The sequence below is a fragment of the Protopterus annectens genome, chromosome 2.part0 (genome assembly GCF_019279795.1).
Source record: "Protopterus annectens isolate FY-2018-M chromosome 2.part0, PAN1.0, whole genome shotgun sequence".
NCBI classification, from domain to species: Eukaryota; Metazoa; Chordata; order Ceratodontiformes; family Protopteridae; genus Protopterus; species Protopterus annectens.
Window position 1 is genome coordinate 136,488,226 of NC_056728.1, and position 27,138 is coordinate 136,515,363.

At 42.4% G+C, this 27,138-nt stretch overlaps 1 protein-coding gene across 2 annotated transcripts in view; it reads left to right on the forward strand.

Moving 5' to 3' along the window:
* STK17B (serine/threonine kinase 17b) overlaps positions 1 to 27,138 on the forward strand; it is a 443,751-nt gene that overhangs the window by 273,550 nt on the left and 143,063 nt on the right. For both annotated transcript variants that reach the window (XM_044060623.1, XM_044060624.1), the window contains exons 3-5: positions 5,559 to 5,700; positions 22,692 to 22,818; positions 22,950 to 22,998. In XM_044060623.1, coding sequence (XP_043916558.1) covers positions 5,559 to 5,700; positions 22,692 to 22,818; positions 22,950 to 22,998 — 318 coding nt within the window. The remainder of the gene's footprint in view (positions 1 to 5,558; positions 5,701 to 22,691; positions 22,819 to 22,949; positions 22,999 to 27,138) is intronic.

Here is a 27,138-nt window from a genome sequence, read left to right on the forward strand (position 1 = left end):
AAAAACAAAGAAACAAGTACAGCATTCTCCTGGACAGTCCTCCATGCCTAAGAAACAGATGCTTAAAATGGCCAAGGACCTCATTACTCTAATCAGGGGTACCCATTCCCCTCCTGAGAAAAGGCCTAGGCAGGATACAGACTATGACTCCTCTGATCAGGTTTCCATTTCCTCTGATTCCTCTTCAGACCAGGGATACTCTCTACCCCCCTATGAGGACTCTGATGCTGAAGAATCTGTCCCTTCAGCCTCTCCTTCTGAGGATTATTCTTTTAGGGAAACTTTACATATCATGAGGGAGCATTTCCATTGGGAAAGTCAGGATTACTCAGACTCCAAGAAAAGGCTCAGGGATTTCCTCTTATTGCCTCAGCACAGGCACCTGGCTATTCCGCCTGTGCTAGGTATTGTGGATGATGTTTTCTCTGAATCCAGCTTATTTCCTGACTCTTTGCCCCCTGCTCCAGCCAAGCCAGGTAGGTATTATAGAGTCCCTGACTCTCACAAGTTTCTTTACAAAAACCCTTCTGCTGATCCAGAAACTTATTTCCCAGGGTCCAAAAGGGGTTAAGGCTTCCATTGCAAAAAATCCAGTACCCTCTGACAGAGATTCCAGAGCTTTGGATAGATGGGGGAAGAAAGTATACATGTCTGCAACTTTAACAGTAAGAGCTTTAAATTGCCAGTTTCACATGCTTAAGTACCAACAATATTTAATGGCTCAGTTAAAACAGAAAATGCTTGCAAGCTCAGAAGCTCCTGATTGTAAAGAAATGCAGGATTTATTGCATGCATTTGAACAGGTGGGAAAACATACTCTGCAATGTGGTTTTGATTCTTTAGTGGCCTCTTGTAGAGCCGCAGTTACAGGTTCTGTTATTCGAAGACATGCTTGGTTAAAAGAACAGAGTTTACCTGATCATGTTAAGGCAAAATTATTGGATGTTCCTTTACAGCATGATACATTGTTTGGTGTTAAGGCAGAAGAGGTGTTAAAGAAATTGGAGGATAAAGCTAAATCTATGCAAACAGTCAAGGATTTCTTACAGGTACAGCCACCTCGGTTTAGCAGAAATTGGCCAACAAAAAATTGGTCCTTTCCAGTGTCAGACAGGCCACACACAGGCAGATACAGACGCCAAAGAGGCAGATCTCAGCCCCAAGGCTCAAACAGACAACGATAGTGGGGCACCTCAACCCCAAAAGGAGGTGAGGACAAGTCTCAACCTTACAGGAAACAGTCACAATGACTTTCCTCTTCATACGCCAAGCACGTCCCTTTTGGAAGACCCCTTAGGGGGAAAACTAGCACTTTTTTCTCAAAAATGGCAAACAATCACCCAAGACAAACAGGTTCTGAATATTGTGTCTTAAGGTTACAGATTCCACTGTCATACTTTACCAAAGCTAAAAGGAATGCCAGACCTGCCACAAAATCAATGGGCAGAAGCACAAAAACAAATTTCTGCCCTCATGGACATGAGAGCTATTCAAACAGTACCACAACAGGAACAAGGACAAGGATTTTACTCAAGAGACTTCCTGGTCCCCAGAAAGGACAAAGCCTGGAGGCCCATACTAGACCTTTCAATTCTGAATACTTACCTGGATATTCCGTAATTCAAAATGTTGACATTACAACAGCTTCTACCCATGCTGGGCAGGAAGGCTTGGCTTGTTACTCTGGACCTCAAAGAGGCATACCTGCATGTCCCTATCAGACAAAATTGCAGAAGATACCTCAGATTCAAAGCTGGCACAATGCACTACCAATTCTCTGCACTGCCCTTTGGCTTATCTACTGCGCCCAGGGTCTTCACAAAGTGCCTGGCACCAGTAATTGCATTTTGCAGAGAAAAAGGAATTCAAATATATCCATACCTGGATGACTGCCTCATTCAAGCAGAGACAAAGGACATTCTTCTACAGTATCTGGCGTTTGTGAAAAAGTTGCTAATTTCTCTAGGGTACACAGTAAATGAAAAGAAGTCAAAACTAGTGCCCTCACAACAGATTATATCCCTGGGTGCCATCTTAAATACAACGGCCCAGATGGCTTACCTCACGCCAGGCAAAACAAGTTCAACTCACTCAATATTTTCGATTACTGGCAAAAAAGTCCCATCTCCCTGCAAGAAAAATTCTGCAGGCCCTGGGATTCATGGCTTCCTGCATACTACTAATACCATATACCAGACTGCATATGAGGAAATTACAATGGTACCTAAAAAGTGTTTGGACTCAACACTCTCACTGTTTAGAAGCAGTAATACCAATGATTCCCTGCCTACAACATGAGTTTTGATGGTGGGCATAGGCATGTCACCTAAACAAGGGTCAGCCTTTTACCCAACCCACAGCCAGGCAGACTCTAACAACAGATGCTTCGGATTACGCCTGGGAAGCACACATGGCAGGAAAATGCATTCAGGGCAAGTGGACCCACAGACCAAATGCATCTTCACATCAATCAAAAAGAGATGTTGGCTGTTCAAAATGCCCTAACAGCTTTCAAGGACCTTCTACATCCAGGACAACTATTACTAAAGACAGACAGCACCACAGTAATGTGGTACATAAACAAGCAAGGGGGCACTCATTCTTATCCCCTATGCAGGCAAGCCATGACCTTGCGGGACACAGCTCTAACGTACCAAGTTCACCTGCAAGCACAATTCCTGCCAGGAAAGAAAAATACTCTGGCAGACGGCCTAAGCAGAAATATCATGGACCCTCACGAATGGAAATTGAATCCACAAATCTTCAGCATGATGACGCAAAAATGGGGATGCCCAGACATAGATCTTTTTGCCTCCCCACTGAATTGCCAACTACAAAAACTCTGCACAAGGACTTATCACAGACAAGCATGGAAAGTGGATGCTCTTCTGTTCAGCTGGAAAAACCTTGAAGTTTATGCCTTCCCACCACTGCCTCTCCTTTCAAAAGTACTCCTAAAAGCCAGACAAGAAAAACCACAGATGATCCTGATTGCTCCAGACTGGCCACGCCAGCACTGGTACCCTATCTTAAGGAACTTGGCTCAGGGCCCACCATGGATTTTGCCCCAAAATCCACACCTTCTGACTCCGCAAAACAATCAGATTCTGCACAGTCAGCTCAAAACCCTAAACCTGGCCGCATGACAGATACTTTAGTCAAACAGGCAACACCTCTCTCTAAAGCTGTTATGGATGTCATTTTGGAGGCCAGGAGGCCTAGCACCAGGAAAGCTTACTCAGAAAAATGGAAGAGATTCTGCACCTGGAACCAGGCTCAAAGCCGTGACCCTCGTGTTCCAAACATTCCTCAGATTTTACAATACTTAACTGAGATGCTGGACAGAGGCCTATCCTTTTCATCAATTAAGATCCACGCCTCTGCCATTTCAGCACATTACAACACGGATCCTCCTTTATTCTCTCATCCTTTGCTAAAGATGTACCTCAGAGGGGCTAAAAACATAAGACCGCCCCGGAGAGCACCAACACCAATTTGGGACCTCAATTTTGTTTTGGAAAAACTGACCCTACCATCTTTTGAGCCAGCCAATACAGCCGAGCTAAAATTTTTATCATGGAAAACAGCTCTGCTCCTGGCAGAAACTTCAGCACGAAGAGTTTCAGAGCTACAGGCATTAATGGCAGTGGAACCTTTTATAATTTTTCATCAGGACAGGGTATCTTTAAGGACAAACCCTACCTTTATGCCAAAGGTGGTATCTAGTGTGGCTCTTAACCAAATCATCCATTTGCCAACTTTTTATCCAAACCCCAAGAATAAAGGGGAGAAACTTCTGCATTCTTTGGACATACTCAGGCAGCTATGCTTCTGCTTGGACAAAACAAAAGCTTTCAGGAAAACTGAACAACTGTTTGTAGCATATGCTGCAGGATCACAGGGCAAGGCTATCTCAAAGCAGACTATATCCAAATGGATAGGACACTGTATTCGGTACTGCTACACACAGCATGGAAAATCAGTCCCTAATAACATTAGGCCACATTCCACCAGGGCAACAGCCACTTCAACAGCCTTTCTCAGAGGAGTACCTACCAAGGAAATTTTGGAGGCTGCAACTTGGAGTTCAGTGCACACCTTTACCAAGCATTACCACCTGCCTCTCTACTCTAAATCCAGAGCAGGATTTGCCACTGCAGTTCTGCAGGGTCTCATAGCCAAACCTAACTCTTTATAGACCAGCCACCCAACCTTAGCTTTGGGATTCTACCCAAGTGTGATGACTGCAGCAGTGTAACACGATGAACATAGTACAGTTTTGTACCTACCATAAATGTAGATGTTCGAGTGTTCACACTGCTGCAGTCCAGGTTACCCTCCCTCCATCCCCTCTGAACTAACTGGACTTATCTATACCTTTCTGTCCTGTACAACCTTTGGGATGTATTTGCTGGTAAGTGAAGGTATTGCTTTTATTTTATATGTATATTTTTGATTAACAATATGTATTGCCTACCTACTTGGGAGCACCTGACATCTGGGGCAAGAAAAACTGAAGAAAATGGCGTTGGATGCTTATTATATACCCCTGGCACACTGACGTCAGGGAAGAAGTGACAGCAACCAACGCCGGACCAAGACTTTGGAACTCTGGCCGACTGCGGGACCGCCTGACGGCAGGATAACCCAAGTGTGATGACTGCAGCAGTGTGAACACGAACATCTACATTTATGGTAGGTACAAAACTGTACTTTATGTACTCACCATAACTTTCCATGTTTGTTGCCATCTTGCCTTCATTCTTGCATGCCACTCTCCTTCACTCCTGGAGGATTGAGAGGTTGGTTGCTAATTGGACTTTGTTTTTCTGAATCTCTTCCTTAGTTCTTTTTTATTGGGACATAGTTATATGTCAATACTACTAGTTATAGTATTTGCAAACAAGATCTGGGTATTCTTCCCAGAGCATGATGGGATAGGGTGTAGCCTCGAGCCGGTGGAAGCTCTCGAGCTTTTGTATAGACTGAGTCAGAACTGAGTCTCTGTTCCGAACCTAACCAGCAATGAATGAAAGCGAGATAGACAACAAACATGGAACGTTATGGTGAGTACATAACTTCTTATTTTGTGAAGCAGTAGCTTATAAAGCTGGTTATCGCTGGCTGCTGTAGAACCATTTCCACTGTAGCAGTTAAAGCATTGTATGTTGTAGGTGAGTCCCTAAAGCAACTGAACTATAAGCTGCAGTGTGTTTATCATAATGATATTTTCAGAGGTATAATGATTTACGGTCGGTGAGATGTTATCAGAAACTTGAGTGGCTTGTATCCTTCCTGTGTATTCACTGCTATGGCTCATTTTGAGGATAGATTGCAGAACAAACTGTTCAGTGTCAAATATGCATATGTACCCTCTGTATAAATTACTGCAGTTCATGTTTTCTGCATTTAATTATTTTTCCTTACTGCGTATAGTAGTGATTACTTCTGAGAATACTTCTTACACAGTAAAGCAGCTATGCTTAACAACTGTACAGGGTATTTTTATCAAGACCCTTCAGGTCTCAAAAAGTTAACCTCTCTCTCTCTCTCTCTAGTGCTGCTGGTGGTGAGCTGTTTAACAAATGTGTTGATAGGGATGATAGTTTTACGGAAAATGATGTCTGCAGGTTTCTTCGACAAATACTTGAAGGCGTTCTCTTTCTACATCGCAATGGAATTGTGCATCTGGATTTAAAGGTAATTTTAAACCCTCTATAGCAGATGTCTGAAAAACAGTACCATACTCACACATAGTTTATTTACTATAAAGTGCATTTGTTTGTTCATAGGTAGGTACTAGTCTATTGGCCCTAGGGCATAATTAAGCCTAGCAATAAATTTCGTGCTATAGCACCCCCTCCCAGGTGGTTTAGTTGCCTGCACCCCTGTCGAGCAGGGCCATAGAAGTGATTCCCGGGGTGAATTTCCTGTTTCCTATCCACTCATCAAGATTTCTCTTGAGTGCCAACGAGGAGCTCTGCCTCACATATATGGAGACCTTGTTCCAGAGCAAGGGGGGTCTCTGGGACATAAATCTGTCCCTCTCAACATGTCCTGTTTATTGACGATCTTAGGTTTATGTACCTTGAGCGTGTAGCTCTGGTGGATTGGGTTTTTCTTAGGTGGAGCATTTCTAGCAATTCGTGGTTTGACATAGCCTTGTATGTCAGGCAGAGATCACCTCTGAGTAGCCGGTACGCGACCGAGTACAGTCTGAGTTTTTTTAGCCTCATGGCATAGGGCATCTGTTTAAGGCCGTTTATCCTCTTTATGAGGTACTTTTGAGGCCTCTCCAGCTGCTGCAGATGTCTTGTTAGGTACATCCCGAATGGGGCATTATATTCAATAATGGGCCTAATTAGTGATGAGTAAAGGGGGAGTATAACTTCCTTATTCCTAGATGCAAACCCCTTTGTGATAAGGTGTGCCATGTAGAAGGCCTTTCTGACCACTTTAGTAATGTGGTTGTCGAAAGAGAGGTTACTGTCTACCTGAGTCCCTAGGTTTGTTATCACACTTTCTGTGATAGGTGGGCTGTCACCTATGTTGTAGTTCATAGGTACTTGTTTTTTCCCCCAAAGGGGATAACAATGCACTTTTTGGCATTTAGTTTGAGGCCATGGTTTTGGCACCATGTATCTGTATCCGTAAGACCCTTTTGAAGGATGTCTACTTCATTAGGATTCTCTATTATGGCTCCCAGTTTGCAATCGTCTGCGAACTTTGTTAGCCATAGTCCCTCCGTGTTTGCTTGTACCTCTGAGAGGTAGATACCAAACAGGAGGGGTCCCAAGACTGAGCCCTGTGGTACACCACTAGTCACAGGTTTGGAGTCTGATCTAGCGTTTCCTATTCTCACTGAATGGGTTCTATCCGTGAGCCAGTTTGCAACCCATCTTGTTACGTAGGGGTTTATATTTAGGTTGGTGAGTTTGTCTATAATTCCTAAGTGGGGAATGGTATCGAAGGCCTTTGCAAGACCAAGGTATACTGTGTGAACCACCTTTCCTTCATCTATTGCTTTAGTGACCATTTTGAAGAAGTCAACCAGATTTAGGAGACATGACCTTCCCTTCACACACCAAAACCGGGTGGGGTCTGGGGCTTGTAGGTTCCCAATGTCATTGTTTGAGTTCCATGATGGTGCGCTCCATGGCCTTGCAGATGAGACTCCTCAGGCTGATGGGGCGGTAATTCCCGGGGTCAGTAGTTGCACCTCCTTTGTGGCGTGGTATGACTGTTGCCGTGCGCCACTCTATGGGCACATAGCCTGAGGTGAGGCTGTGGTTAAATAAATATGGTATTAATGTGAGGGATTAATTCATTTTGGAGCTCATGTAGCACACAGCCTGGGATGCTATCTGCTCCCATGGATGCTGTGTTTCTTGCCTTGGTGAGTGCTGTTTTCACTTGAGTGTCTGTGATTTTAGGGGCAGCACAATCTTCTGGTATGGATATTAGCCCTTTGGGGGGAGAGGGTGGGCTGAAGTTTGCACTGAACCTATCTGCCAATATATTAGTGATATCAGTTGGTTCAGTGAATTTTGAGCCATTATGCTGTAGTTCGGAGCAGATCTGAGAGTTGCTATTAAGGTTTCTGACATAGCTAAAAAATGTTTTGTGATTGTCTTTGGTGTCCGTTGCGATTTTTCTTTCAAAGTTCGCCTTAGAGTTTTTTATGAGGGTTCTTAGTTTTTTGCTAAGGTTGGTCAGGGAGCCTCGCCATTCCTGGGTTTTTATTTATTTATTTTTTTGCAGTAATTTCTTTCTTCTATTATAGAGTTTGTTTATGGTTGGGGTCCATCAGACTGGTTTCCACTTTTTGGAGGAGTGGGTCTTGGTCTTGTTTGGGATAGCACGGTCCATGCACTCATGCAGGTGCTTGTAGAGTGCTTTTGTGTAGGATATCGCAGATTCAGTCATATTGACATTCTGTGTGGGCGTAACGAAGTTTGCCATTTCTGTCTTGAGTAGAATAAAGTTCTTTTTGGAGAAGTTTTTCACCATGGTTTCTTTTGGGACGGGGGATGGGGATGGTATGTGGATCTCTAGGGTGATGAGTTTGTGGTCTGATCTGACCAATGAGGAATTTACCACAGGTGTGGAGCATTTGTCCCCCATGTTGGTGATGACCAGGTCCAGTATATTTTTTCCTCTTGTAGGGGTGTTTACAAGCTGGTCCAGAGCATTGGAGTTAATGTACTCCAGGAAGCGCTGAGCAAAGGTTTTCCCAACTGATGTTTGGGTAATTGAAATCACCTAATATAAGGGTGTTTAGTTGGACTCTCATGTTTTCCAATACCTCAAGGAAAGCGGAGTGAGTGTCCTGAGGCAGGGAAGGTGATCTGTAGCAAGCTACAATCTGAATTGCAGTTTTGCCCATTGTTAGTTGCACTTGGATGATCATACTTTGCAACTAGTCAGGAAGTGTGGTTATCCCTGATGAATACGGATATGCCTCCTCCCTTTGTATTGCAGCCCGGGTTTTGCAGCCGAAATGTGTGGTATGAGTTGTAACCGGGAATCACTGGGGTGCTGTCTTGAGCCTTGAACCAGGTCTCAGTTAGTGCACAAATATCAATGTTCTCCATGTTGAGGAGTGCCTCAAGAGAGTGCATTTTGAGATTTAAACTCCTAGTGTTTAGCAGCATGACCCTCCGTTTATTATCGCTAGTACTTCTTACGGTGATGGATTTGTTTTTTGAGCCTTGCCTAAAAAAGGCACTATGGGGGTGGCAAGAGCCTTAGCCAGTATCCTGAATCCCAGGGGTGACAGGTGCAAGCCATCTCTGGCGAAGCATTGAGGCTTGTCAAGCATGTCATCCCAGGCAGACAGATACTGGATCCCCCTTTGAATGACACCAAAAACTTCCGTAAGCAGTTTTAACTAGTTTTTGCAGACTGAACTTTGTTGCTGTTGAATTCTCACTCAAAAGCAACCATGAAATGAGAAATTCAATATCGGGCAATGTCTATTTTCAACAGAGGCCCAGGAAAAAAGCTTGAAAAGATACTTTGCTAATATATGTTAAAAGGAACCTTCATAAGAAAAGATAAATAACGTCTTAGTACATCCGTATACATGAAAACGTGCAGGTATTCATGCATATGGTCTGTAGCAGAATTGTGGTGTATTTTTATGAACAGAGACAAAGGCTACTGTAGTGTAGACTTAGTCGGTAGGTAAAATTCATTTACTTTTTCTACACTGTTGTACACCTAAAAGCATCAGTAATACAGTAGATATAGTTTGCCATGGTTATAAGCTCAGTAGCTAAGTAGATGTCTGTTGTATGGCAAAGGGATGTACTGTTCCGAAACTCTGTGTTCAGTCTTTCCTTTTAATTTTTGATCACAAGGGAAGGGACATGCTCTCCGTATACATGAGGCCATCTACTGCATACTTACTGCAGTTTGAGTATGGGGAGAGGTATCAGTAGTACTTCAAATTGCACTACGGTTGATGGTAAATAAATAGTGGCCTTTTGCCCAAGTAGCTACTTTGTCCTTACATAATGTCTTAGAAGTTTCAGAATTTGAGTCGTGTAGCTACAGCTGTGTCTAGTTCTGAGTTCACATTTTAATGTTATAGCTGTCCTTTTTCTATTCCCTTTTTCACATTTGGATACGGCTGGCATACATTTTTCATCCTCTTAACATTAAATTATATCATTGGCCTTAAAAAAAAAAAATGTTTTTTTAAAAAAAAAAATGTTTTTGATGAGGAATATGTATACAACTAATTCCATTGTTTACTAGTACCTGTTCCCTTAAAACGATCTATTTCAGAAGATCGACTCAACAGGAAGTAGAGCTTCAAATAGTAGAGACCATATGATCCATTTTCAAACATTTTTTGCAGGGGGGGGGGTTGTGCCGTCTACCCCCCCCCCCCCCCGCATATTATATATACAAATTCTGAGATGGTACTACAATGGGGGGAAAAGTGTAAATTCCCTGATTCCCCACTGTACAGCAATTTCCATGCAAAAGCTTTGAAATTTTGGAAAGTCAATCGTATGGTCTAGACCATATGAAGTTCAACTTTTGTTGAGTCTCAGTCTTCTGAAGGTGACCCCCTTAAACAGGCCTAACTGTATCACAAAATTAGTAAATCTTTGAGGCCAAGGTTAAATGTGAGGAAGAAGAATCATAGTAGTATGCCTAAATCATAGCAGTTGACTTCTGTCATTAGCTAGAACTTTTTAGCCATCATAGGCAATGGTCACACACTTTCCGTGTGTGTGTGTGTGTGTGTGTGTGTGTGTGTGTGTGTGTGTATCATAGTATATGCCTATATATACAGTTGACTTCTATATATATATATATATATATATAATTTTATGTACATATACACGTATACGTATATATTGCATATACTGTGTGTATGTATGAATATATATGTATAGTGAGAAATGCTGGCTACCTAGCCAAATATATTGTGATTGCCATGTGCTGTTTTTATTTCCATACTACTGTGCATTGCTGTTGGTTTGTTTACTGGATACTGCTATATGGTTTAGTTTTACTGGTTGCTAAATAAGTACATTTGAGAAGTTGGAGTGATTTTTTTTCTGACCAAAGTTGGTTGTCAGAGATCAGTGCAGGTCATAGTGTGATTATGGGATCAGATCAAATTCGACATTCTCACCTGAGAGACTTCAGCTGGTCTTGCTTTCAGGACTTTCCACCCAAGAATTAGTCCATGTTTCATTCTGTTTAGGTTGGCAGACAGATGGAGAGCCAGTGTTCCAGAATCGGAACACTTTGGAGTGGGCTATAGTAGCTGAAGTAGTTCCAGGTTCGAGCACTCAGAATTGGAGGGCAGTGGCATCTGAAGAAGTTTTCTGGCTCGATATCCACTTCCTTCATACTGTTTGCCTAGTTGCTGATAGTATTACCCCATCTTTTCTTTTTCTTGAGAAATACTCTGTCAAAGGAACAAAATGTTTTTGCTGTAACAAACTAGTTATAAATAATACTGCAGAAATAAGCTGGTTCCTGTGTGAGCACTTCTTATTTTAGATTTGGCAAGCAGTTGCCTTGTAGATTTACTTAACATGAAGAGGATTAACTGGCTGTCAATGTGGACATTGCACTTCGGTGTTCTTCCAGTGGATGTCTGGACTGTATCTGTTCCTGCAGCTGCCATTTCTTTGGGTCCTCCTTTAGCATTTGACTGGAGAAAGCATATGTAGTGAAAGGAAATGTGAATGGGTTGCTCTTTTGAGGTTCGAGTCCATTGTGATAAACCTTAGCTAATACCTAGGGCTCACAAGGTTTTACATTTTCTGTTCAACAAGAGTCAATTTATTTTACAGACTACTTTGGCAGTTAAATCTTACCCACCATGCTTAAGGGCTGTTTGATCCAAGTCATATAAATGCTTTAGTCACATGCATGTCTTTCTTGCTGCTATTCATTGATTTTTACTTTATTTTTATTCAGCGAATTTCTACTAGAGGCTTGTTTTTAAAGATCAATATTCTGTCACTCGTAATTAGTTCATTACTCTGGTGTTTTCTTTTGTTTTATTTTTCAATGACTTTACCAGAGGCGCCTGTGTTTTTGTTGTGGTTTGTTTAATTTTATTTTATAATGACTTTTTTATCTGTACATGTTTTGTTGTTTTGACTTCAGGCCTGATTAGTTATTGTTATTTTACGAACGGCGCAGTGGTGCAGCAGTTTGTGTTGTTGCCTTACAGCAATAGGTTCTCCAGTTCAATTCTCGGCTGGGGTACCTTCTCTGCAGAGTCTGTATGTCTTCCCTGCATTCGTGTGGGTTTCCTTCGGGTACTCCAGTTTCCTCCCAAGTTACAAAGACATGCGTCTGGAGCATTTCTCCCAGGGCCTCCGCTGAAAATTGGCTCGTTCCAAGTCGAACTTTCCCAGTAAACAAATGTTAAATAAATAAAATTAAGTAAATATTTTAATTTTTTTGGTTGCTACATTCATACAGCTTTTACGTAATGTTTTAGTGTCAGCCACACTAGTGTCATGTTACTGGACTAATTTCTACTGGATCATTTTACTTTATTGATAGATTTTATACTTTAGTATAGGTGTGTTCATAGGTGTGTACTAGGCTAATGGCCCTGGAGTCTTTACAAGCCTAGCCCATAGGATTACCCTAGCGTAGTGCCACCAGACCTTAGTTCCCAGTGCCTCTGTAGAGTAGAGCCACGGAGTGATCCCTGGGGTGAATTTCCTGTTTCCTGTCCACTCATCAAGATTTCTCTTGAAGGGGGCTAGTGAGATGCTCTGCTTGGCATTTATGGGAATTCTTTTCCATAGCATGGGCAGTCTCTGGGTTATGAACCTGTCCCTCCAGCTTGTTCTGTTGATTGTGGTAATGATGTTGAGGCCTCTGGAGCGTGTGGTGCGGAGGGATTGGGATTTCTTTAGATGTAGCATTTCCAACAGTGCTGGGTCAGACATGGCTTTGTAAGTCAAGCAGAGATCGCCTCTAAGTAGGCGATATGAGACAGAGAATCATTGAGTTTTTTGAGTCTGTCCATATAGGACAAATGTTTAAGGCCTAGGATCCTCTTTGTGAGGTACTTTTGTGGCCTCTCCAGTTGTTGCAGGTGTTTAGTGAGGTACATGCCAAATGGGGCATAGTACTCAATGATTGGCTTAATGAGGGAAGAGTAGAGGAAGACAATGACCTCTTTCTTCCTGGATGCAAAACCCTTCGTAATAAGATGTGCCACATAGAAGGACTTTCTGACCACAGTGGCAATGTGGTGCTCAAAAGAGAGGTTGCTGTCAACCTGTGTTCCCTCTCTCATAGCGCCTTCTGTGTTCAGTGGACTACCATCGATGTGGTAATTCATGGGAACTGGGTTTTCCCAATGGGGATGACTGCACATTTTTTGGCACTGAGCTTAAGGCCATGGTTCTGACACCAGTCGTTGGTCTCAGTGAGGCCTTTCTGTAGGATGCCAACATCACTTGAGGAGTTAATAATAGCTCCCAACTTGCAATCTGCAAACTTTGTCAACCAAGAGTCCCCTCGTGTTGGCCTGGACTTCAGAGAAGTAGATACCAAACAAGAGAGGACTCGGGACCGAACCCTGTGGGACTCTACTCGTGACTGGTCGGCAGTCTGACTTGTCAGCTACTTTCACACTGTGGGTTCTACCTGTGAGGCAGTTTGCAACCCACTTAGTGATGTAGAGGTTGACGCCTAGCTTAGTGAGTTTGTCTGTGATTCCTGAGTGGCGAATGGTATCAAAGGCCTTGGCCAGATCAAGGTAGGCTGTATGAACCACCTTGCCTTCATCCACATCTCTGGTGACTGACTCGGAGAAGTTGACCAGGCATTGTCTACCCTTCACAAAACCAAATTGTGTGGAATCCAGAGTTTGGAGATTCCCTGTATCCTTGTTTATTAGGTCCACGATGATGCCGTTCCATAGCTTTGCATATCAGACTCATCAGGCTAATGGGGTGATAGTTCCCATGGTCTGTAGTCGTTAGTCCTTTGTGGAGAGGGATGACTGTAGCAGTGCGCCATTTGGTAGGAACAAAGCCTGAGGTGAGGCTGTGATTGAACAGAGCACACAGGTGAGGTGCCAGTTCACTCTGTAGTTCATGTAGAACGCAGCCAGGGATATCGTCAGGTCCTATAGAAGCTGTATTCATGGCCTTGGACAGTGCTGTTTTAACCTGTGCAGCAGTAATACTGGGTGCCTGGCAATCTACTGGTATTGTGACTGGTCCTTTTTTTGGTGGGGGTTAAAGTTGGCACTGAATCTGTCGGCCAGTATATTGGCAATATCTGTTAGCTCGGTATAGGAGGTACCATTGTGCAGTAGCTCAGAGCAAATCTGGGTATTGCCGTGGAGATTCTTTATGTAACTATAGAAGGCCTTGTGGTTGTCTTTACTGTCTGCTGCAATTCTGTTTTGATAGCTAGCTTTAGAGGATTTGATGAGGGATCTCAACTTTTTGCTGAGGCTGATAAGGGAGTTTTTCCAGTCTTGGGACTTCACCTTATTCCGCATCAGGTTTCCTCCTTCTGTTGTAGAGTTTGTTTATGGCAGGGGGCCACCAGATTACCTTCCTTTTTTTGGAGGAGAGCATCTTGGTTCTGTTGGGTATGGCAAGATCCATATATTTGTGTATGTGATCGTACAATGCATTGGTGTATGATTTAGCAGTCATGCAGCTATTCTCCATTTGCATGGGTGCCATGAAGTTAGCCACATCTGTTTTTAGGAGCCCAAAGTTAGCTTTGGAGAAGTTTTTTAATGGTGGTTACCTTTGCGGGGGGGGGGGGGTGGGAGGGATTTGGATTTCCAAGGTGATTAGTTTGTGGTAAGATCTAACCAGGGAAGAGCTGACTGTTGGTGTAGAGCAATGGTCCCCCATGTTAGTAATGACCAGGTCAAGGATGTTGCTACCTCTAGTGGGAGTAAGAACTAGCGGGTCCAGGGTATTGGAATTAATGAATTCCTGGAAATGTTTGGCAAGTGTATTGGTACATGAGTAGTTTTCCCAGTTAATGGAGGGGTAGTTGAAGTCGCCCAGTGTGAGTGTGTTAGGTTGGGCCCTAATATTCCCCAGGGTGCTTAGGAACGTGCAGTGCGAGTCTTGGGACATGTAGCAGGCTACGACCTGAATCGCTGTCTTACCCAATGTTAGCTTCACCTTATGTATCTCATATGTGTTATGTTGGGCAACCAGTCTGGAGGTGTGCGTATCCTTTATGAATATGGAAACATCACTGCCTTTGGAGCTTCGGTCCAAGTTCTGGGGCCGAAAGGTGTGGAATGAGTTATAGCCTGGTAGTGCAGGGGGTGCTTTCTGCTGCCGTGAACCAGGTCTCTGTTACAGCACAAATGTCAATGTTCTCCATTTTAAGGAGTGCTTCAGGTGAGTGCATTTTGAGATTTAGACTTTTAGCGTTGAGCAGCATGACCCTCAGATTGCATTTGTTTGTAGCTGTTACGGTGGTAATTTGGTCTTTGGAACACCACCTAAAAAAGGCACTGTATGGGGTGGCAAGAGCATTTGCCAGTATTCGGAAGCCCAGGGGTGACAGATGCATACCATCTCTGGCAAAGCATCGAGGTCTGTCAGTCATGTCATCCCAGGCAGACAGATACTGGATCCCCTTACAATGACACCAGAAACTTAGCAAATTGTTGAAATCAATCATTTTCTGCTTGTACTGTGGTATCATTCTGGGTGATGGTAAGATGCTGCTCAGGGCTAGGGTCATACCCGCCTGGGCAACATAATCCGAGAGCTCCTTTATGTCTCTTTTCATGTAGTCCAGGGAGGTGCATCTCAGGTCATTCACACCCAGATGTACAATGACAGAGTCAAATTTGTACCTGTAGTTGAGGGACCTGAGTGTGTGCATTGTGTGACGGATCCTGGCGCCTGACAGGCAGCTGACTGTTGCTTTCTCCTTATTCAGCCTAGTGAGTGGGACACCATTGTGCCTCACTATCGAGTCACCTATGACTAGTGTGTTGGGCATGCTCTTTTGCCTTAGGGGCTTTGGTTGAGTGGCACACTGTTAGACTTATGCGTCTCGTGATTAGTGTTGTGTTGTGGTGGTCGAGTGTGTTTCTGCCTTGCAGGTCTTTGCTGTTTGGGTAGTTTTTTATTGAGAGCCTCCGCGAAGGTGGGTGTGTGGTTTGTATTTTTATGTGAAGGCAGTGCTGGTGTGTGTTCTGGAGGGCTTTGTGTTCACTGTGGTGTGGTGCAAGTGTTAATCTTCTCCTCTTGACCAGCTATTCCGGTCTTGGCTGGAGAGTGCGTGGCTTCCAGTTTGGATATACAAGTGCATCTCTCACAAGTCTGAGTGTTTGGAGGTAAGAGGAGAGGGATGTCAGTGTACGAGGCAGTTGTTACATTGCCTCAGGATGCCCAAGTTCATTAATAGGAGAAAGCACAGGGAACTGACCTTTAGACATGCCTGGAGGGTGGGCATTAATAATAAGTACTGGAGCTGTTTCCTTGTAGAACGTTTAGTGCTGGTAGCACTTTTGTTTGCTACAATAATTGCTACAAGAAGTCTGGTAAAGTGCTAGACTAATAAGCTAGTAAAAGTGCAGGAAAGGAGATAACTAGCAGATCTAAGGGAAAAATTCAAGAGCAGACTTTGGCAAAGCTCAGAAGCTTACAAACAGTCCTGGATACAGCAAGTCTGTATCTGGGCTAGACTAGTTACAGGAAAGGTGGAAAACGAGCGCAAACGTGGGCTTTTAAACCAGAAAATTGAAAAATATGGAAAAACTGCCCAAATGGCCACTAAACTACAATTTCTGGGCCAGAAACCACTCCTCTTGTGGTAGATAGGCTCCTCTTGTGGTAGATAGGCTACCTAGTGCTTACCACTTCCACTGATAAGCTAGAAGGCTTCCCTCCGACACAGAATGGCTTGGGGGTGGGCTCGGAAGCTTACATACAGTCCAGGATGCAGCAAATCTGTATCTGGACTAGACTAGTTACAGGAAAGGCAGGAAAAGAGCAAACGCGGGCTTTTAAACCAGAACATTGAAAGAGATTGATAAACTGCTTAAATGACCAATAAACTACAATTTCTCGGCCAGAAACCACTATTGTTGTGGTAGATAGGCTACCTAGTGCTTACCACTTCCACTGATAAGCTAGAAGGCTTCCCTCCAACACAGAAAGGCTTGGGGGAGCTCAGAAGCTTACAAACAGTCCTGGATACAGCAAATCTGTATCTGGACTAGACTAGTTACAGGAAGGGTGGGAAACAAGCGCAAACGTGAACTTTTAAACCAGAAAGTTGAAAGAGATGGAAAAACTGCCCAAATGGCCAATAAACTACAATTTCTGGGCCAGAAACTACTCCTCCTGTGGGTAGATAGGCTACCTAATGCTTACCATTCCCACTGATAAGCTGGTCTGTGTTTTATGCCCCTTCATACCACCTAGAATGTAGACATTTTTTCCTACTGCATAAGCATTGCAGTGGACATCATAACTTATCTTTAGCTGACTTATGTAGATTTTTACTAATGCTGGGGTACAGAGTTGGATGCACTTTCAGGCGAATGTCAAAGTATGCTTTGCAGATGTCCCTTATAAATATTTTGCATTTATACAAACCCAAAATTTCAAAGACTAAGTCCATAATGACGCGCCATACCTACTTCATGCTTTTGTTGGTAATATTTCCCCTTAAAAACAAAAATATTTTTGCCAAGCACTGCTTCAATAATTAAACAAATTTCATCCTCCCTAGTAGAAAAAAATTACAGTTTTGGCTTAAATAACAGTTCTGTCCTCAGTCCGTTATTACAGAGGTAATACAAGGCTTAACAATTTTGCAGAATGAAAATTCTTCTTTCCTTTTAATTGTGTTCAGCTCATTAAGAAGAAAACAAAATATCCATTTTAAAAATGGATTTGTGTTCTTGTCACCAGTTGTGCTCTTTTATTGTTCTTTCATGTCAGCTTTATTGTATTCCATTGGTGCAGCCTTGAGAATCTTGGAGTCAGATGCACTTTCCTTTACTAGGCTGATGAGGTTGTGTCATGTGTTGTGGGGCCTCAAATGAGAAGCCTCGAAAGGAGAGCTCTCAGGAAAGATATTTTAACTGTTATTAACTGGTGACGGCCTTTGTGAAGACAAACTGATACTGCAAGTACTGTCACATCTGTTAATTACAGTAAGCACCTCACATGTTTTACTTTGATTTTATTGACCATTTATTGGTATTAAGGGATTCCTGGATACTGTTATATGAATTAAGACCAGTCTGCAGCTTCAAAGGCCTCTCAAGGCAGGTCTTTTCCACAGCTAGCACAGGGGTGTTTAATTCTACTTTGGTCCCCTGTCTCTGCAAAGGACATAAGTACTGAGAGAAGTGCACACATTGCTTCTACTCATGGAATACATTCCAAGGTGTCCTAGTCCCATTTCCCCATCAGATCTTCTTGGGCCTCCGTTTTCCACCTTGATTGCAGCAGAGGCCCCTTGGGTCATCTGGTTGTTCACCAATGGTATGTGGGACCAAGTTTTTTTTTTTTTTTTTAATCCTAGGACCTCACTCAGTCTGTCTGGACTGTTTAAACCTGTTGGAGGAGAAGTCGCAGGATGAGCTCTCACATGAGTCCTTAAGCTCAGGAAAGAGAGATCAGATACTTGTTCAGATCTTTGAGTTGTAAGTATGTGGGCTGAGCCCTGGAGTACAGCAGTATGAAAACTGCTCAAATGTTCCTGTTCTGGAGCCAGACATGTTATTGGACATCCTCACTTTACTGCTGCTGCCTCCAGGAGGACTGGTGAGTTCCATGCTGTTCACTTCTGTAATGAAATGGGAATATTCAAACTACTTTCTTCAGTTTCCCCACATTCCATTGACAAAGGGATGTATTCTAAAGTAGTTGCAAGGAGTCCCTTTTCAGCTCACCCTCTCCTTTTTGCTGCTGTTTTAATTTTCCTGAGAGTCTGTGAAGCAGCTGAGGACCAGGACCAAGATCAGCATCTCTCACCCAGGAGGCAGGGAGGCTGCTCCTTTTTATAAGTGGAGGAAAGCATGGTTGTTCCTTTTCTTTAATAGGGATACTGCTGTGGGCTTGGGATTCTTTTCCAGTTCCTAGTAAGATAGGATCCCTCATATCGCAGTTGCCTTTTCTTTGGGTGATTTATATTCTTCAGGAACTGTGATGGGTTGTCCTGCCTTCTCTTGGTGAGAAAAGGCCTTAAGGCAGCCTCATCTGCAGAGTTGTTCAGTTGCTCACGTTTGTAGCAGCTTGATTAAAGTGGAACTCCTCTCTTTTCTTTCCTTGGGTTCTGGGGTGAAGTTTCACACACAGGATCCCCTGATCAGGAGCTGTCTTTGGGACTCTACATAGTTTTGTGGTGTTATGTACTGAGATTTTTCTGTTTGGGAAGCCATGCTGGGATCTCCATCTAGACAACTTTTTCATGATATCTGGGCTGGATGTGGGGGAGGTCTAAGTTTTGTGTACCTGGATGCTAAACCCTCCTGAGTTTTATGGGAGGTTGCTGTTTTACTCCCACTATCTGTGGAGGCCTTCCAGGTTCCCTATCTAAAGGGTCTTCTGTTTCATGGAGTGTTCCTTCTTTTTTGCTATTTAGCCCTTCCCTTGGTTAATCTTTTTTAAAAGTTAAGCCTAAGTGAGGGAGTGACTTGGTGGTTGGTGTCCTTCCCTAACATCCCACTTTTGTTTGCATTGCAGGTAGGTGAACGTTTAAAAGGAAATACCTTCTGTCTTTCCCTTTTGGAAATATTGTTCCTCATTTTTTATTAATTCTTATGTTCAGTGGGGTCTGATGAACTCTTAAGGTGCCCCTTTCTTTCTGCAGCTGCAGGAATCCCCCCAAAGTGGTGATAACTTACTGGAACCTTGCTCGACTGTTCAGCCAGGACTAGGCACACCCATAGCCACCAGAGTTGTGTTCATTTCTCATGGGAAAGAGGACATATAATTTATGTCAGCTCCTGTCTCATAGCTAGAAGCCTTCCCTTTCCTCCCCAGAGCCTGAAACTTCTGGCTTTGGGGGGGGGGTCTCACTGTGGTTCTCTTTCTGATATGAGATTAATAAAGTCACCCTTTCTGAGTTACCTCTCTAGCCCCATTTTCATAGGGAGGGGCTGGCCCTTGATGTAGATCAGGTTAAGTCTGCAAGATTGGGCCTTCAGGTCTAAAATGGAATGTTTTATAGCTCTTTTGAAGGTTCCTAGTTCTGGCTCTTACTTGCTGCTGTTAAGCATAGAGTAATGGCCCTTAGCTCTTCTGATGCCTAAGTGTCGATATAGAGAACTCTTGCCTTGTGTGAGCTATGGAAACCTTCTTCTGGATCTATTTGTGATTCCACCCTGTGGTGGAAGTTGGGCTTTGTGGCTTTGTGATCAGAGCCCTTCTGTGTTTGGTCCTTTTGGCTCTCGTTTGGTCTTGGGCAAACTTGGCTGCTGCTGGAAAGTCTTCCACTTGTGTTCATGTAGGTTAGATTCTGCATGGGGTCACACTGATGTTTGCTACTTCCTGACCTGGTTGCTGTGGGCATCTGGGATGTACTAGACCTGAATTATTGGATTATCTCTCTGTTTGGGAACTGATGCAGGTCCTGTCATTGGACCATGGAGGAGGTGGGAGCACAGTAACAGACTTAGCTATGACTTAAGTAGCCTCCTTGTTTTTTTATGTCTTTAACTTCTGGGTCAACTGATGTGTCCTTGTACTGGAGGGTCCTGTGTTCCTTTGGTTTGGAAGTTCATCAAAGGGTAGTTTTCATAGCCTTCATGCTGACATCAGCTGAACCAAGTGTCTTGGTTCTCTGGGATTGGATGTATGTCTGTATTGGGGGGTGGATTTGCGTCATTGGAGTGCTCTTCCCTCTTTTGTTCTGGCTTTTTGTTAGAAGGGAGGATCTGCCTATGTATGTCTGTCTTACTTCTCCTTCTGTGTAGGTTTGGGAATTATGGCTCTATTTATTCCTAAAGGTTGTGCAGAGAAGCTGGTTTTGGAATGTATAGTCAGTTGTTCATCTCTTGGTACCCAAGCGGTGAGGGGGATAATAATAGCTTTAGTCCCCTTGGGGGGTGGTGAATTCAGTTTTGCCCTTGGGCTTTTCCTGCCTTCTGGTATGGGTGTGTTGTAGTCTGCTTCAGTAGCTGCATCCAGTAGTTTCGGTCTGATGTGGATGAGCTTCATTTCCATGGCCCTTCTTGCCTCCAGTATTTCCTACCTAGGCATCCTTCTCAGATTGTATCCATGGATCTGGATGTTGTAGTTAGATGGTCTCCAGTACACATTCTTTTTGCTAGGCCTGGTATGAATCTGATCCTCCATCCCAGGTATTTTTACTACTTGGGGATTCCAAGCGGTCAGTGTTCTAAATGACTGAGACAATCTTCTATCAGTTGGTCTGTGAAAATGGCTCTCCCTGAAGGGCCAAGGATACTTTTCCTGCCTTTCTTTTCAGGTGGGTGAATGATTTGTTCAGTCTGGCTTCCCTTTAATGTGGGACAGTATTTGCTTGTGCATTACTTAATGTGGGTTGCTGATCTTTATTGGTATTTATGATTTACTGATTTATACTTGATGGTGGGAAGGGATCACAATGGTGGGTGTGATGAAAAGTAAACTTATGTTGTCTGTGTACTGTCTTAGCATGAGTTGTAATGGGTGCACATCGTTCCACAAAGGCATGAACTCTCAGAAAAAGTACTGTTTGGTAGAGAGGATAGACTCGACCAATAGGGTACCCATCAAGGAAGTTCTCAAATGCCCTGGCCAAAATTTCCTTAGTATTTTAAATAACTACCTTGGGTCTCTCCTGAAAAGAGACTACAAGCCTAGTGGGGCTAACCCAGTCAACAAAGGATGGGATAGATAAAGAAATAAAACAAAAGAAAGTGTATGCTATTACTTTGTGTCTTCAGTGTGAAAAGAAAAATGATTATGTAGCAGGTCAGAGAATATTGTCACAACCATTCTTTTTGGGAAAACTGTAATAACCTTCATATCAACAATTTTCTTTAGTGTATAAAGGAAGCTTATATCCTGACAAAGTTTGAAACTGATGATATCAGGGAAGAAAATTCTGCTGTAGATTAGTTCGTAGTTTTTATTTATTTATTTAACATTTGTTGACCTGGAATGTCCGACTAGGTTCCACAGAGCCTGTTTTCAGCGGAGGCCTGGGGAGAAATGCTCCAGATGCATGTCTTTGGAATGTGGGAGGAAACCAGGGTACCCGGAGAAAACCCACGCGAACACAGGGAGAACATGCAAACTCCACACAGAAGGCACCCCAGCCGAGAATCGAACCGGAGAACCTCTTGCTGTGAGGCGACAACATTAACCGCTGCACCACTGTACCACCCTGTTGTCAACAGGTTGTTAGTCGTCAACAACAGCTGCTTTTGTTTGCCTTTCAGAAGGTGGAACTTGACTACACAAGCCCTACTGCTGTAAAAGATGTACATGGATATAAACATGTTTAGTAAAACTGAATAACATTTGTCAGGCTCATTTTAAAATTTATATCCTGTTTAGATCATTGTATAACTAACTACAAGGTACATTTGTTGTTTGAGTTGTTAGAACCTTTCTCAAGTGGGTTGAGTCACTCAGCTGAGGTGCCTTTAACATGACATGATATGCAAGTGTTTCTGACTCGGACCTTACATTGCCATGTCTTATTACTTTTGTAAACATTCATTAACACTGTGGTCACGTGACCTGCCAAGTGTTACATGTAATAATCTTAGCATACCTTACAACTGTCCAGATTTTCGCAGAATGTCTACAAATTTGCCTCAAATTTTTCTGTTCCTCTGGCAAATCACTGGGATGATCTGAGGATTGAAGTCTCTAAGTAATGACATACATTTAAGTTTCAGACTTCAAATCTGTCAGAAAATCCATGTTAAGACAACACCTGTTATTCTAGCAACTTTCTAAGTTTACAAGAGCAATATTTAAAATCTGTCCATATTTGTGGGCCTTTGTCCCCCCATTATGTCAAGCCTTGTCCAGATTTCTTGCACTGAAGTTGAGAGGTACGAACCCTAGTTTCAGGTCAGTGTTCGCTAAAGCCTATGTTTGCCGTTTCTTAGAACTGCAGTAGCTGTGTACACATAGTAATAACATGCAGTATTCTTTGCTTTTTGATGATGCCTTTTTTTTTTTAATTTATGCTTTTTTTTAATGTAATTGCAGCCCCAGAATATCCTCCTTACTGACTTAACACCTGATGCAGAAATAAAAATTGTAGATTTTGGACTGTCTCGACGAGTGGTAGATGGAAGTGAATTAAGAGAAATTATGGGTACTCCAGAGTATGTGGGTAAGTACAGAACACCTTTAAATCCATCTCAGTGTGAGCATATATTTGGGTTTTTTATTAATGGTTATCTAGTTAAGGCTGTTTGTCTGTCATTCCTCATGTTCATTTCCTGCATTCTCCTTATTTTACAGCACCTGAAATATTGAATTATGAACCTATTAGCACTGCAACGGACATGTGGTATGTGTTTTAATATGCATATATATTCTGGTGTTTTTAACTTTGCATATATATTTGACTGAACAGTACAAGTCTTGATTGAACATCATCTAGACTTTCTGCTCTCTCTTATAAAACCAAGTTTAGTTCCTGATGACGTGTTTTTATGCGTCTGCAGCTGCATGGCTGAAGCTCTTGCTTTATTACTTTACAACTCTTGTTTGTCTGCATTTATGCATAGTACATACTTTCAGTTGACTACATATATATATATATATATATATATATATATATATATATATTAAAATGGATCATATTTTGAGAAATAATTTTCCAGTGGTTCTCTCGAACTAGATTGTTGTGTCAAAGAATGTAATTATTTTCACCCAAAACTGCAAAATCTCAAAAGACCTTTCCTTGAAAGGTAGTGGTAAACCCCTTCCAAACTCTGTGTTTATATAATGAGCATATGGAGTCAGTCACTTCAGGGTAAATTGCAGAAAGTTTTTTGTTTGACTGAAGAAGGTCTTTCGTTCCAGTCTTTAAAAGATGGTCATTAGAAGGAGCATTGCTGCATGATATTAATAAAGGAGATTGCATAAATCCATTGGTGGCAGTCCATTTTGTAGCCTGATTTTTTCAGCAGAAGGACTGCCACAGTAGCATGTCAGTATAGTTTCACTCCATGATCATTAGAGGCAGTCTCACTATGAGGAGATCATGCATACTACTGAGTTTTTGGGGGGGTTTTGGTTTTGTTTTGACACTTGAACTGAAAAGTTCACCTTCCTCTGGAGGAGTCACTAAACTACAAACCATTTTTTATCCGTATTCTTTCTTTCTTGCTAGCCAGAAATCTTTTTTTTTATGTCAGTCACTATGAAGATTGGCACCTTGTGTTAGATCGCAACCTTGTGTTTGTGTTCTTTTGCATGTTGGTAGCAACATATACAGTGGATATAAAAAGTTTACACACCCCTGTTAAAATGTCAGGTTTTTTGTGATAAAAAATGAGACCACAATAAATCATTTCAAAACTTTTCCCATCTTTAATGTGACCTATGACCTGTACAATTCAATCAAAAGCAAACAAATCTGTTAGGGGAAAAATATTCTTCTTCGGTCAAGCAAAAAACTATTTTTTTTAGTAAAACTATTTAATTATTAATTTTTTCTTTGAAACTCATTGGTACTATTACTGATCATTAAGCAGCCTCTTTCTTGGTGTAATGTACGGTATATGGCATCAGACTGTATTAACGCCTTGTTTTCTTTTTTTCCTTGCTATTAAGAGATTTACTTTACCTGTAAATTGAACTAGCCTGTATGCCTCCTTTTTGCATTTATGGAATGTACCTCCATGTCTTTTTGAAATCCCAGTTTTCATTGTATTTGTTACCTCTTCTTCAAATAATTTCCTATTAACCATATTAATGTATATATTACTATAATTTCATTCTTGTTATATATTCTCTTTGTAATTTTTTATGTTAACAGTTTTGTCATGGAGCTCATCTCCCCGGGCCTCTACTGAAAGTGGACATATATCCAGTTAGACTAGCCCGGTCAACAAATGTAAAATAAATAAATAATATAAAAAGTAAAAAACTTACAATAAGCTGGTTGCATAAGTGTGCACACCTTTAAAATAATACTTTGTTGAAGGACCTTTTGAGTTAATTACAGCATTCAGTCTTCTTGGGTAGGAGACTATCAGCATGGCACATCTTGACTTGGCAATATTTGCCCACTCTTCCTTGCAAAAGCGCTCCAAATCTGTCAGATTGTGAGGGCATCAATTGTGCACAGCCCTCTTCAGGTCACCCCACAGATTTTCTGTGGGATTTAGGTCTGGGCTCTGGCTGGGCCATTACAAAACTTTATTTTTTTTCTAGTGAAGCCATTCTTTTGTTGATTTGGATGTATGCTTGGGGTCATTGTCATGTTGAAAGGTGAAATTCCTCTTCATCTTCAGCTTTCTAGCGAACACCTGAAGGTTTTGGGCCAAAAGTGAGTGGTATTTGGAACTGTTCATAATTCCTTTCACCTTGACTAAAGCCCCAGTTCCAGCTGAAGAAAAGCAACCCCCAAAGCATGATACTGCCACCACCATGCTTCACCCTGGGTATGCTTGGGGTCATTGTCATGTCGAAAGGTGAAATTCCTCTTCATCTTTATAGCAGACGGCTGAAGGTTTTGGGCCAAAAGTGACTGGTATTTGGAACTGTTCATAATTCCCATCTCCTTGAGTAAAGCCCCAGTTCTAGCTGAAGAAAAGCAACCCCAAAGCATGATACTGCCACCACCATGCTTCACAGTGGGGATGGTGTTGTTTTGGTGATGCAGAGTGTTTTGCGCCAAATGTACCTTTTGGAATTGTGGCCAAAAAGTTCAACCTTGGTCTCATCAGACCAGAACACATTTTCCCACATGCTTTTGGGAGACTTTATGTATTGTTTTGCAAATTTTATCCGGGCCTGAATGTTTTTCTGTGTAAGAAAAGGCTTCCGTTTTGCAACCCTACCCCATAGCCCAGACATATGGAGAATACGGGAGATTGTTGTCAGATGTAGTACACAACAGTACTTGCCAGACATTCCTGCAGCTCCTTCAGTGTTGCTCTATGTCTCTTGGCAGCCTCCCTGACCAGTTTGTCTAGTCTCTTCTTCAATTTTGGAAGAATGTCCAGTTCATTGCAACGTCACTGTTGTTCCATATTTTCTCCACTTTTGATGACTGTCTTCACTGTGTTCCATGATATATCCAATGCTGTGGAATTTTTTTGTACCCTTCTCCTGATTGATACCTTTCAACAATGAGATCCTTTTGATGCTTTGTAAGCTGTCTGCGAACCATGGCTTTTGCTGTAGCAGGCAACTGAGCAAATGTCAGGAAAATCCTACTAGGACAGCTGAACTTTATCTGGGATTGATCAGAGTCTCCTTAATTGATGGCAGGTGTGTACCCAAGAAGACTGAATGCTGTAATTAAATCAAAAGGTGCTTCAGCAAAGTATTAGTTTAAGGGTGTGCAACCAGCTTATTGTACATTTTTTATTTTTGTATATTTTTCCTCCTAACAGATTTGTTTGTTTTTCAATTGAATTGTACAGGTTATAGGTCACATTAAAGGTGGGAAAAGTTTTGAGATGATTCATTGTGGTCTAATTTGTTTAAATCACAAAATTCTGGCATTTTAACAGGGGTGTGTAAACTTTTTATATCTACTGTAGTCAGCATTGCTAAGCAAAAGAGTGTTTCAGTTTAGTCCAGGCAGCACATGCCTAAGGATAGACCACAAAGTATCTGCAAAGGTTACAGAGGACAAAACATTACATTTCCTAGTAGAATATTTTGCCTGGTGTGGCTCATTCCTTGTTTCCAAAGGAGAGCTTTGTAGAGATGTCTCCATATCTGGAATAGATGGCACCTGCATTTGAGTACTACTGAGGATGTGCAGACATTATCCGGCTTCAGTAGTACAGAAGACTGGTAGATTGTATAGATATTCTTTGGATAGGATTTATGTAATGTGCATAAAGCTGATCCTGTAAATATTTCTCTATCAGCCTCTGTGCAGAGTTTTATTTGTAAGTGCAACAATACTTGGGATTATGTCACTGAAGACTGTATTCCTTTTCTGGTTGGTTATCCAGCAGACAGTGGATCTAGACTGTGAGTACGAGGACTAAAACTCTGAGCTGTTGATGAGCTGCTTCTAGTACCAAGGATACAGTTTTTCATTCCTTCCACCTTCATTTGCCTACTTGTTACTTTGAGCAAGTCATTTAACCATGGTTGCCCTTGTAAAGGGGTAATTGTTTCCAGTGGGCTTACCTGGTCAGCAAATATGTTTTAGAAAAATGTTCACGCAACCGAGATTGGGCAGATGTTCATCGTGTTACACTGCTGCAGTCATTACCCTTGGGTTATCCTGCCGTCAGGCGGTTCCCCAGTCGGCCTGAGTTCCAAAGTCTTGGTCCGGTATCGGTTGCTCTCGCCGCCTCCCTGACGTCAGTGCGACAGGGGTACATAAGATGCAGCCGATGCCATTTTCTTCAGTCTTTCTTGCCGCGTGGTGCCTGAAGCAAAAGCAGTTCGCAAGTGCCGGTCGGCCGACTCCTGAGATTTTCATTCCGAATCCAGAACCGAAGTCTTCTAC